General features: G+C 43.5%; 1 protein-coding gene across 2 annotated transcripts; it reads left to right on the top strand.

Moving 5' to 3' along the window:
• Positions 1 to 409: 409 nt before the first annotated feature.
• fbxo10 (F-box protein 10) lies at positions 410 to 12,203 on the top strand. 2 transcript variants are annotated; one of them, XM_053618843.1, is made up of 11 exons: positions 410 to 1,109; positions 1,599 to 2,227; positions 2,335 to 3,117; positions 4,402 to 4,551; positions 4,851 to 4,987; positions 6,079 to 6,149; positions 7,758 to 7,910; positions 8,234 to 8,527; positions 8,952 to 9,259; positions 9,480 to 9,661; positions 9,742 to 12,203. In XM_053618843.1, exons 2-11 carry the CDS (start codon positions 1,637 to 1,639, stop codon positions 9,917 to 9,919), a joined length of 2,847 nt encoding a protein of 948 aa, XP_053474818.1. In that variant the 5' UTR covers positions 410 to 1,109; positions 1,599 to 1,636; the 3' UTR covers positions 9,920 to 12,203. The 2 variants fall into 2 exon arrangements, with proteins under 2 accessions (XP_053474818.1, XP_053474817.1); XM_053618842.1 differs by having other exon boundaries at positions 8,949 to 9,259.
• The last annotated feature ends 219 nt before the right edge of the window (positions 12,204 to 12,422 follow it).

Below are 12,422 nucleotides of genomic sequence, written 5' to 3'. Positions count from 1 at the left end.
ATCTCTCTCTCTCTCCCTCTCACACTCACTCACTCACTCCATCTCTCCCCGTCTATCTCTTTATCTGTCTCTCTCTCTCTTTGTCTCTTGCTCACTCACTCACTCTATCTCTCCCCCCCGTCTGTCTATCTATCTCTCTCTTTCTCTCTCCCTCGTCTATCTCTTTCTCTCCATCTGTCTGTCTGTCTCTCTCATTCACTCTATCTCGCCCACTGTCTATCTGTCTGTCTCTTTGTCTCGCTTTGTACCTTTCTGTCAGGCTCTCTCTCTCTGCCTGTCTGTCTATCCATGTGTGTGTCTCTCTCTCTGTCTGTTTATCAGTCTCTCTCTCTAATGCCATCTCTGCCTATCTTTGTCTCTGTCTTTGTCTCCCACCATCTATCTATCTATCTATCTATCTCTCACTCTTTCTTTCTTTGTCTGTTTTTTTATCTCACTTTTTATCTGTCTGTCTGCCTCTCTCTCACCCCCTGTCTATCTCTTTATCTGTCTATTTCTCTGTCTCTCTCCCTCGTTCTCTCTCTCTCTCTTCATTTGTATGTCTCTGTCTTTGTTTCCCCCTCTGTCCTCCTTTGTACCTCCCTGTCTGTCTTTCTGTGTACCTTTCTCTCAGTCTCTCTCTCTCTCCCTCTTTATTTATTTATTTTACTGCCAACATTTCCAAATCATCCTCTTTGCACGTTTTTAAATATTAAAGACTTGCTATTTGTAAATAAAGTGTTTGTTTTTTCCTGTTAGTGAAAAAAGATGACATGGTGAGTATAGGAAAATCAAACCCAGTAAAAAAAAAATCACAATAAACAAGCTGAAGAAGAAGAAACATTGTTAAATAAATAATATGCAACACACCTTGTATAATATAAATAATACAGCATAATAGATATTCGATTTCAAATTATGTAGAAAATAATAGAAACGCACGCTGAACTGTTAGAACGCAATCCACTGACCCCGCCCCTTTTGTGAGAGCGTGACTAGGCCCCGCCCACTTCCCCTGTTTCCACGCCTTCAGAAAACCGGAGCAAGCGCGAGCAAAACACGGCGCCTGTGATGTTTACGCGATGCGAGCGAATCGACATTTGGCTTGAAAAATGAAGATATAACCGAAGGTAGGCTTTAATATTATTGCTATCTATTCATGCGTTTATGAAGATTTTCACGTCGCACCGTGTTGATGCTTCTTCCGGTGCCGTAGCATGAAGCTCAAAAGTTGCCCTAGAAGCTTCCTGCTGCTTTTTTTTTGGGCCATTTTATTTTTGGATGAAGGCTGTGTTCAGATGTAAGATAACGGCTTTTCAATACACCTAGATGTGTATTTAGGTTCTTTTCAGTGCAATAGCAGACTGCATTCACTATCCTGTAAGATCCTGGAGTTCAATGCTTCAAAACATAAAATAGGTCTGCTTGTAAATAAGCTCAGGTCTAACAACATGGAAGCTTATAAACCCCATTTTATAAACAACTATTAATGTGCAGTAATGCACATGTACTAGCTTCTGTGAATTTGCTGTACTGCTTACAGTGTAAAAACTCAATTTCTGTTGCTCTCTCATTTACACATGTTTTTCTTTCCCTTCTTTGCTGTCTTCCCTTCCCAGGTGATGCTCCTGCATATGCCCTAACCCGTGTGCCAGAGATGGAGGCGTCCAGCCTGCCCGCAGAGCTGTGGCGTCTTATCCTGGCCTATCTACCCCTGGGTGACTTGGGCCGTTGTTGCCTGGTGTGCCACGCATGGCGAGAACTCGTACTGAGCCTGGATAGCACGCGCTGGCGTCAGCTGTGCCTGGGCCTCCGAGAGTGGCGGCATCCAAATTGGCCACGCCGACCTCACTTGGCACCGCCATCCTGGCGTGAGGCGCTGCGCCAGCAAGCCCTGGCCAGCCGCACATGGACGCAGAATGGAGCTGAGCTCCATTCGTCTACCTGCCTGCACCTTTTCCGGCGCAGGAAGGACAGGAAAGTGTGGCATGTGGGCTCCGTGCCCGGGCACGGCTATGAGACACTGAGAGGGGCTCTGGCAACTGCTGGGCCATACGATCGGCTGATGCTCCACCCAGGTATCTACGAGGAGCAGGCAGAGGTGACTCTAAAAGTGCCAGTTGAGATCGTAGGGATGGGGAAGCTTGGTGACGTGGCTTTGCTGGTGAGCTTCGATCAGCAGTGCCCGACTGCCAGGCTGTGTAATTTGGTTTTGATGCCGGCCTGGTTTTCACCAGTGGTGTATAAGGTAAGCGAGTACACAAACATACAATACGATATTCCGATATAAAATTTAGGGACTTGACAGGAATTCATTATGAAATTCCTAACATTTTTCTGTTTTGCATTCGCTAGACATCTTCAGGTCATGTCCAGTTGGACAACTGCAACTTCGAGGGCTGTCAGTTGCACGTCAGAGGACCAGGTACCTGCCAGGCGCGCTTCTGTTCGTTTGCCCAGGGTAGCTCCGCCCACTTTCTGGGTGTGGCCATCAGCCTAATGGACAGCTGTGAGTTTTCCGGTGGTGACTCTGCGTCTGTCACTGTGGAAGGCCCACCGGTTTCTGAGCGCAACTGGGCTTGTAAACACCTGGCTGCTTTGGCCAAAATGTTAACCGCCTCAACCATGTCTATGAGCAATCAGGACGCAAAAGACAACCTGGGTGGAGTCAGTCCCAGAGATTCTGCCCGAGAGGACTGGACTAAACAGGACATGGACTGGGAAACTGGCTGGACCAAATCAAAACCCTTTAATGGTCTGCTTTCAGGCCAGGAGGGCACGATGATCGAGGATGACAGCATGGAGACATCAAGCGATTCTGGTGATGATGAAAAAATAGAGAATGGAAATAATGTGGGTTACACGCTGTCCTACGAGCAGCATGGTCTTGCACACCTCTCGGAGCCACGGAAGCCGGACTTTTCCATGTTTCCTGTGCTGCTGAATCTAAACGCAGAGCTGCAGAGGGATGCTGATGCACAGGAGCTGACGAACTCCGTGCAAGGGTGCTTACTGCGCCACTGCCTGCTGCGTGACGGCAAAGGGGGCGTTCATCTGTGTAACCATGCCCAGGCGAGACTGGAAGCCAACGTGTTCCGAGGACTCAACTATGCAGTGCGCTGCATCCAGTATGCCAAGGTAAGCAGGAGAGGTGAACCATCAACCATCTGGCTAACCCGGCTACTCTTAGCATAGGGAAATTAAATACAAATGACCAGTATATTAAGAATACCTTGTCTATAACTTTATCAAATAAGACATGGCATCTTTCACACTCAAGAATATGATCTACTGGTTGATTGTAGTATGAATTAACTGATAAAGGAGTCTTATATTACGAGAAACGATTCAACAGCGACAACGCAGAGTCAGGGCAGGTAGTTTTGTGTTTCAGGATTGAGTCTATGAGTGACGCTAAGGTGTTAAATCACCTTGATTGGTAGCTGGTGAGGGACCAACTATTTATAGCTGCTGTTATGTTAGTGATAACAGGACCTTTCACAAATGTTCCACAACATTAAACATATAAAAAGTCAATCTTGTTGTACATCAGTACACATCAGTTGTTGTTTTTTTTTTTTGTTTTTTTTTCCAATAACACCTAACTTAATCTCCTGCTCATGTACAATTAACCTCTTAACTTCTGATGCATTTTATCACATGCTTTATACACGGGTTATACATCATAAAGGGAACCTTCCGTGCCAGGACACGTCATTCGTGTACAAAAAAAACCAAACAAACCCAGAAGTGCCTCAACTGCAGTTGCAAAGTTACAGCATCAACGTCCGCAACAGAACATAAACAATCATGTCTGATGATCGGAGGACGCGTTTCTACGTCAAGTTGCGCGGCATTTATTTAGGGTATAAGACTGGTTATACGGATATGTTCAGCTATTTTGGAGGTGTTTTCCCCTCAACAGCATTCTCAGGATTCTTTCTGCTCAGGAATCCTGGCAAATACTCTACGCGAGTTGAATTCCTGTAACGTAAATATTGTTTACGTTTAAGTATCTCCAGTAAAAAAAAAAAAAAAAAGGAAGCTAGCCAGAAAAACAGCCTGTTTGGATTGCTGAATATCAACTTTGTCAGATTTATTCGGCACGCTGTCTTATTAAGTTTGCTTTCTTCTCAGTTCCGCACTGTCCAGCCGACATGCTCGGCTGTACTGGAAAGCGGAAACATTTCAAATTTCAATCAAGATTTAACGTAATAAAAATGGAGTTAATACCATGATATAGTGTGGCAGTACATGCCTAATGGTGATCTTTTAGCGTGCAACTCTGAGATTGAGATAACAAGAAAGTCTGGAAGAAAGATCATGTCCTACATGTGACCCATCAATCAAACGCCCAATTAAGGCAAATGCATCTTGGGAAGTTTAAGCATATTTTACTGGGGATCTCTCTTCCTGCGTTAGATGGTGATGTTGCGCAATGAAGTGAGCGGGTGCCGAGCTTCTGGGGTTTTCTTGCGGCTCTCTGCTCAAGGCCTCATCGCTGAAAACAACATCCACTCAAACGGCGAAGCAGGACTAGACATACGCAAAGGAGCCAATCCCATCATCCTGGTAACTATACACTTCCCACCAAGTTGTCTGAGGCGCACTGTCTGTTAGCTCACTGAACAGAAAAAAACCACAGAAGCATATACATTTTGTCTTTGACTGATGCATTTAATTGGACAATGTTAACACGGTGGAAAATATTTATCATATTATTTACACTATGTCGTCCAAAAGCATATCTAGTCTTCATTGCAGCTGGTAAACCACAGCTTTGATAATCTGAGAACAATTACGCCTCCTTCTTCTCCTCATTTCGCATGCGTTTAATCCCCTTTTTTTCACCCCTTTTTTCATGGTCGCAGTGTAACAGAATCCACAGCGGCCTACGCTCCGGGATCGTCGTTCTGGGCAACGGGAAAGGTTCCATCCGCAGCAACCAGATCTACGGCAACAAAGAGGCCGGAGTCTACATTCTTTTCAATGGCAATCCTGTGGTCAGGTAGCAAAGAATCTGTGTGTGTGTGTGTGTGTGTGTGTCTTATTCAAGCCTCTGTATTATGTTTATCTGGTTAGCTACATGGACAACCTATAAATGTTATTCCTTAAACCACAGTACCGTTGAATGCTCGAATCTGATTGGTCAGAAGGTGTTGATAAATTTTTATATAACGTTATTGTTTCTAAAGTGACAACTGACACCGAGACTTGTATGACAGACGCGCCACATAAACGGATTAAAATGCGTATAATTGTTTCCTGCGAGGAGACGTTTATTTAACCTTTATGGAAGGAGTCTCCAGTGTCAGCGTTTTTTGTAAGTGGTCGGGGGTAATGCTGTTCGTTTTCGGACACAGGAAAATCTGGACAGGCTGGAGGGCTTTGCGGTTTCTCAGCAACATGACAAAGCTTCATTTTCGGCCTTTTAACTCCATAAGAGAGAATTCAAAGAGAGGAGGGCAAGGGATCGACTGTTTGTAGCTGTCACAACGATGAACTAATTTGATTCATGGATGTTCCACAGAACTACATTAAACTACACTCGCTGTAGAGTTTATTAGGAACACCTGCACATGCTTGAGATTATTTACCTATAACAGCGCGCCCTCAGTTTGTTTCCTTACTTATTTTCAAATATTATTATATAATTTAGATGGTCCATGTGTTATAATGTGTTGAATACTATGCTGAGGTGGGGGGCAACTCTTTTGCTTTAAAGGATCATTAACAGGTGTGTATGGGGCTATTTAAAAAAAAAAAAAAATCCCACTCCTGCATGCTCCTGACGGAATTCCTCCCACAGATATTTTTCTTGTCATTTAAAGCGAAATTAGATGTAAATAAAATGTACCGTGGTATAGCGAAGTGCTTATGACCAGTGAAAGAGCCGCGGGTTGCACATCGCCGTCCAATCCCACTCGGCTAGTTCAGAGTCAGATCTGTGGCTCTGGAGTTGAACATGGTGGAAATAAAGTCCCAGGTGCACTTTGTAGGTATGAGCTACTAACCGTAGGCCGTCTACTGTCATGCACATTGTGTCAGCCATCAATATCTCAATGAACACTCATTAACCCGTCTTTTTCTCTTTGTCAGTGGGAATCACATATTCCAAGGTCTTGCTGCTGGCATTGCTGTGAATGAGAACGGAAGAGGACTGATTACTGGTTTGTATGATCATCAGTTATGTCTGATTATACTACATACATTACACAGATGGACCATACAAGCACATGAACTTACTGCCATTACCAGTACCCACTTTTCCTACTAAAGAAATCCATAATGAGGTTTTAAGATAGCAGTGTGATGGGGTTTTCTGTCCAAATTTCTAAAACGTTAGGAGAAAAACAAATGTATATCATGTATGCAGGAGAGAAAGCAAAACAATTCCAAGACCACCAACCAATTAGAGACGTAGCCAAAATTGCACCACTGTATGTTATCGTATCAGTATTGTGTATACTATACAAATATACTATTTCTTCGGAAAGTTTAGATGTAACCACAGGGAGTAGCCAGTTTTCATCAAAATGGGGAAAGTTTTATGGCTGTGGTTGCTGAACACTTACCTGGGTAGTCAGCTTTGTATATGAAGTACTGAAATCCTAACTAAATTGAAACTATAAAATCTTACAATTACTTAAAGTACGAATGTAAAAGCGGCAGAAATATTTACAAATGGGAAAAAAAAAAACGTCTGTTGTTACTGGTAAAATTAGTGCCTCTTTCACCAAGGGACCAAGGAATGTGGAAAACCGTTAGCTAATACTGACTAACAACAGCTCTCGAATGTTAGCTAGTATGATAATAATGCTGCGTTCGTGGTGCCTTGTAAGTGATCATTTGCAAGTTATATGCGATATTTTGGACCAAATTCGCAGCACAGCAACAACAGCATACAATAGCGAGTAGCTTAGCACCAAGCTAGCCAACTAACTAGCCAGTGATAACTTTAATGTTGATGATTAACTTCTCCAAACAGTGATTAGTATGGTCAGTGTTATAGATTTAACCAAGGACCTTGTCTGTATATTAATTGAGCTAAAGCTAATACCGCTATGCATCAATTTAAAAGTATAGAAGGGGGACTTTAGACTGTTGACGGTTTGTGCGGCCAGGTTGATTTGACGTCAGTCTGTAAACGTGGAAGGAACCGGTAGTTGAGAAGGTTACGCCAAGTTGGTGAGTTAAAATTTCAGTTTGAGGGCGTGTTTTTTGTGAATTTGACTGGTGGAAGGTGGGGAATTATGTTACAATCTCGCCTCGGACGCAGCATAGGTGGAATGCTAATCGCTACCTAGCAATACAATCTGCCACACTGAATAAAAACTGCATGTCGTAATAGACAGATTACAGTGAGGGGTATTCGTACTTGTTTTTGCTGTTAAAGTTTAGATCTGTTAGGAGTTTAGATCAACTCCTTGAAGCTGTCTGATGCTTAAATTTTTTTTAAAAAAAGATACTTTCTGAGAGAAAGGTAATGATGTAGTATTGGGGAAAAAGTCCAAAGCATTTAGTGAAAAGAAATCTCAAGTGACATACGGATACTTTAAAATCCAGATTTAGGTACAGTAACAAACTCAAAGTAATTGTAGAGGTATCTGATATGTCAACGTTTTTATTGACAAAGTCTGTACATCAACTCTATCAGTATAAATTTTATGGAATTTTCAAGTGGATGTAAACCCTATCTTTATTATTATTATTATTATTATTATTATTATTATTTTTTTTTTTCCGTCTGCTCAACCGATCTATTTCTTTGCTAATAGAGAATGTGATAAGGCAGAATCAGTGGGGTGGTGCAGACATCCGTCGAGGAGGTGATCCAGTCCTGCGCAATAACTTCATCTGTCATGGCTACTCTGACGGAGTGGTGGTGGGGGAGAGAGGAAGGGGCATCATTGAGGGCAACCACATCTATGGTGAGAACTTACACATTTACGAGCAGCTACATAACTACCTGGCTAGCTAGATGGATGGAGGAAATTGAGGGTTTTTTTAAAATCTGTTTGCCATGTATATTAATCAGTTCTAGCATTTTTTTTTTTTTTACAAGGGTAAACCTATAGACACTGTATGTTCCTAGGCATATTTGGTACCATTAAAAATAATGCATTATTCCCCATCCCACAGAATTATGTAAAGTAGTACTTTCAAGAGTACTTTAAATAACCCGAACATCACTTAGTTCAATATGGCATGGAGATCTTAAACCTTTTCAATTCTCATACATTTGTTCTGGTAGGCAATAGGGGCTGTGGTGTGTGGGTGATGTTATCGAGCCTTCCGCAGCTGATCGGAAACTACATAACCCATAACCGCATGTATGGGCTGGCCGTGTTTTGCCGGAAGGACCCGGCATTTTCAGCGAGCAGTGAGCGAGGAGGAGAGAGGGAGAGAGGAGGCCAGGAGAACTTTCACGAAGAAGGCGAGCTGCTAGCATGGGAGAGCGACATGGACAGTGAGGACGAGCGATTCTCAACCCGACGCCCGATCACTGTGGCTTTAGTGGAGAATAACTGCATAAGCCAAAACGGAGGTGAGAAACACTGCAAATTCCGTGTCGACTCTCTCATTCTTAACTTGATTTATACATGGAGTAGTAGTAGTAGTAGTAGGTCAAGGCATGACTTGTGTAACTCTAAAGATGTTTTGTTACCCATTCATGTTCAAGGAATTAGTCAGAGAAACAATTAAGTTGCCAAGGGTAACTCTCAACACGATGCTTCCACCACCATGCTTCACTGTATGAGCAGTGTCAGGTTTCTTCCAATGTAGTGGTTCGTGCCAACAGCATTAGTTTTCTTTTCATCAGTGCTGAGGAACTTGCAATATGTCTTTTTGCAAACTCCCAGCAGGACCTTTGCAAAGCACGCAACAGATATTCAACAGTTCGGACTGTTTTTAAGTTAGAACATGAGCTTTCCATTGGCTTATCATGTCGTGTCTGTTTACCACAGCAGTTGGCGTGTACGTGAAAAGCAGTGAGGCGCTAAACGTGGTGGGTAACATGGTGGCCAGCAACCGGGCAGCAGGCGTAGCCATCGTTCAGAGCGCACAGCTAACGCGACTTGTCAGCAACTGCGTCCGTGGCAACGGCAGGGCGGGAATCACGGTAGACCGAGAATGCCGTGTGGAGCTCCGAGGCAATGGCATTTACGGCAACAGTTACCATGGCGTGTGCTTCCGTGGTGACGGGCAGATCGTGGAAAACGACGTGGCCGGGAACGGGGCAGTCGCGGTACGGCTGATAGAAAGCGCGGATGTGAAAGTAAGCTTTGGTCTGGATTTCACTGACAAAAATGGTGTGACGATACAATATATCGAGATTAATATATACCATGATAAAAAAAAAATTGAATAATAGCTGTTAGATAGATATTGCAATAATATACCAAAACGTTTTTTTTTTTTATATATATCATTCAATCTTTTTTACTCACTGCTTCCACAAATATTTAACCGGTGCGTTCCATGTGCCCTGTCCGCAGGTTCTGAGGAATCGTGTGCAGTCTTTGCGTGGTTGTGCTATCTCTGTAAGAGAAAGGGTTCGAGGTGTGATCCAGGAAAACCTGGTGTACCAGGGCTACCCTGACAACAAAAAACCGCACATATACACTGACCCGCTCAACCGAGAGTGTGTCGTGCTCAGCAACACTCTGCTCACACACAGGTAAATGAGACGGAAGTGTGTTCTCTGTCTGGTTGGAGTCCCCCCCCCCCCACTTAATTGTCCATTCTCTTACTTCTCAGACCAAACACAAGCTGGGCTCTGGAAAACCCACCGCCTCGTCCTCTCGGCAACAATCCGCCAAGCTCCGCCCCTTCGTTGCGCCCTGCCCACCTCGCCATTAGCATGACGAGCAGAATCACCGCCACCGTAGAGAGCGGCTGCCATAATAACGGCAGCATCTTCTGTTGCATTCTATGAGGGACTGAAGTCACTTTTTTGCACCTAAGGAAATTAGGTGTTGGATTAAAGCACTTAGGGACACTGTCCTAAATAAACATTAACTCAAGGAGCTTTTATCTTAGTAACCGACAAATAGGAGATGGGTGAAAACGTTATGGATATATGTGTGGTGGTCTGGGAAAACCCACTGGATGTAAAAACCCAGCTAGCTAAGCATATGTGCCGTACACATCGAATGTCATGCTTTGATCAAGTAGTTGGATTGCTAGGTTCGGTAGTAAAAGAGACCTATTTGGCCCTACCGTATTCCAAAATGGCCGTAAAAGGGTTTTCCCAGGCTACCAGCTATATTTGAAAGATTCTGTTCTCTCACTATTGTGTTCTGATCAGTTAGTCTCACATGTTACATACCAGACACAGCACATCTACTCCTCCAGCACATGGGACGAAGAAAGAGGATACACCGACGGGGTTGAAAGGGGACTGGAATCTACCAAAGGAAGGATGTGATACCCGTGTCCACTGGTTTCAGAAGTTTTGCAGAGGACCTTGTTTACACCGTACATGTTGAATTGCCTTGCACTTCTTGATCACTGAAACATTGATGCTGAATATTTTTTTTCACCATTTTTCATGTAGACAGGATAAGGAACCCATTCACTATCAACCTGAAACTAAAAACATGCCAAATTCACAAAATTTCATTAAAAAAAAAAATGAGAATCCTGATGTAGGATAGTTTCGTGATTTTTGTGTCACTATGGATACATGCATATACACCAATAATGCCATAACATTAAAACCACCTGCCTAATATTGTGTAGGTTCCCCTTGTGCCTCCAAAACAGCTCTGACCCATCAAGGCATGGACTCCACAAGACCTCTGAAGGTGTGCTGTGGTATCTGGCACCAAGACGTTAGCAGCAGATCCTTTAAGTCGTGTAAGTTGCGAGGTCGGGCCTCAATGGATCGGATTTGTCTGTCCAGTACATCCCACAGATGCTTGATCGGATCGAGATCGGGGAATTTGGAGGCCGAGTCAACACCTTGAACTCTTTGTCGTGTTCCTCAAACCGTTCCTGAACAATTTTTGCAGTGTAACAGGCGCATTATCCTGCTGAAAGAGACCACTGGCGCTAGGGAATACCGGTGCCATGAAGGGGTGTACTTGGTCTGCAACAGTGTTTAGGTAGGTGGTACGTGTCAAAGTAACATCCACATGGATGCCAGGACCCAAGTTTTCCCAGCAGAATATTGCCTAGAGCATCACGTTGCTTCTTCCGGCTCACCTTCTTCCCATAGTGCATCCTGTCCTCAGTTCACCGGTTGTCCTTTCTTGGACCACTTTTGATAAGTACTAACCACTGTATCTCGGGAACGCCTCACAAGACGTGCCATTTTGGAGATGCAGTCGTCTAACCATCACACTTTGGCCCTCGTCAAATCCTTACGCTTGCCCATTTATCTTGTTTCCAACACGTCAACTCCAAGAACTGACTGTTCACTTGCTCACCCCCTTGACAGATGCCACTGTAATGAGATAATAAAGGCTGATCACTTAACCTGTCAGTGGTTTTAATGTTCTGGCTGATCGGTGTAGTTGTTAGTTAGTCATACGTTCATGGTACTAACCTTAGACCCAGCGAATAGATTAGGTTCCCAGTTAGAGCGAGCGAAAGTTACGGACTGAAGCACAGCACGTCGTTTCTTCTCTTATCCGTCCCGAGTGACAGCTTGGGCTCAGAGTAGTTTGTAAACAGGTGAGGTGCACTGTGGGAATTCGTGTCCTGCTCGTTCCTGCGGCAGCTCTCCCACCAGAGCGAGTGATGGAACATTGGCATAACAGGCTACAACACAGCGTGAGGTGATGTTATTCAGCCTCAGCACGGCCCTTTGAGGTTTAACGCTGCTGTGCATGTTTCAGAGATCCCCCCTCCCCCCATACCCTCCTGCAACCTGGCAACCACGCAATAAATAAGTGGTAGGGCAGTTATGGCTCAGTGGTTAAGGTGTCTAAGCTGTCTACTTGTTGTAGACAGATTGTACAGTGTCTCAATTGTAAATCCTTCTGAATAAAATCTGCCAAATGTATAAATGCAAGAAACCCTTAGTAGTGACGATCTAGATGATAAAAATAGTTTTTTAAAAATTATTTAGTAGGTTTGAAATGTAACTGAATCAAACCTTTTGAACATGTCACGCTCTTCCCTGCTATATTAATTTGCCATTGTAAAAAAGTTCTCGATTATTTTGGGGTTTTTTTTGTCCTTTATCTTCACTAGTGCAATATGTGATGTCTAAAATGTGCCTATTTTTACTGTATGCCTTTATTTTTTTTTATACATGTTGTGTACAGTCTGAATGATAAATATGTTAATCATTTCAAACATGCCTTGTTTTACTTGTCTATGACATTTTTAGATAACGTGCAAAGGTTTGATCAAAACGATAGATATTCCTGATTTCTGGTCATTCTGGCGGCACGAACATTACGAACGTATTTACTAAAGAAGCAACGTGC

The sequence above is a fragment of the Ictalurus furcatus genome, chromosome 29 (genome assembly GCF_023375685.1).
Source record: "Ictalurus furcatus strain D&B chromosome 29, Billie_1.0, whole genome shotgun sequence".
NCBI classification, from domain to species: Eukaryota; Metazoa; Chordata; class Actinopteri; order Siluriformes; family Ictaluridae; genus Ictalurus; species Ictalurus furcatus.
Note: the sequence above shows the minus strand (reverse complement) of the source record. Positions and strands in the feature narration are given on the sequence as shown.

What these genes read in the sequence shown, in the direction of transcription:
- fbxo10 (XM_053618842.1), top strand. Translation starts at nt 1,637, where the DNA reads ATGGAGGCGTCCAGCCTGCCCGCAGAGCTGTGGCGTCTTATCCTGGCC. An exon ending in CGGAAGAGGACTGATTACTG is followed by an intron (nt 6,150 to 7,757) that starts GTTTGTATGATC and finishes CTTTGCTAATAG; the next exon opens with AGAATGTGATAAGGCAGAAT. An exon ending in CTGCATAAGCCAAAACGGAG is followed by an intron (nt 8,528 to 8,948) that starts GTGAGAAACACT and finishes TGTTTACCACAG; the next exon opens with CAGTTGGCGTGTACGTGAAA.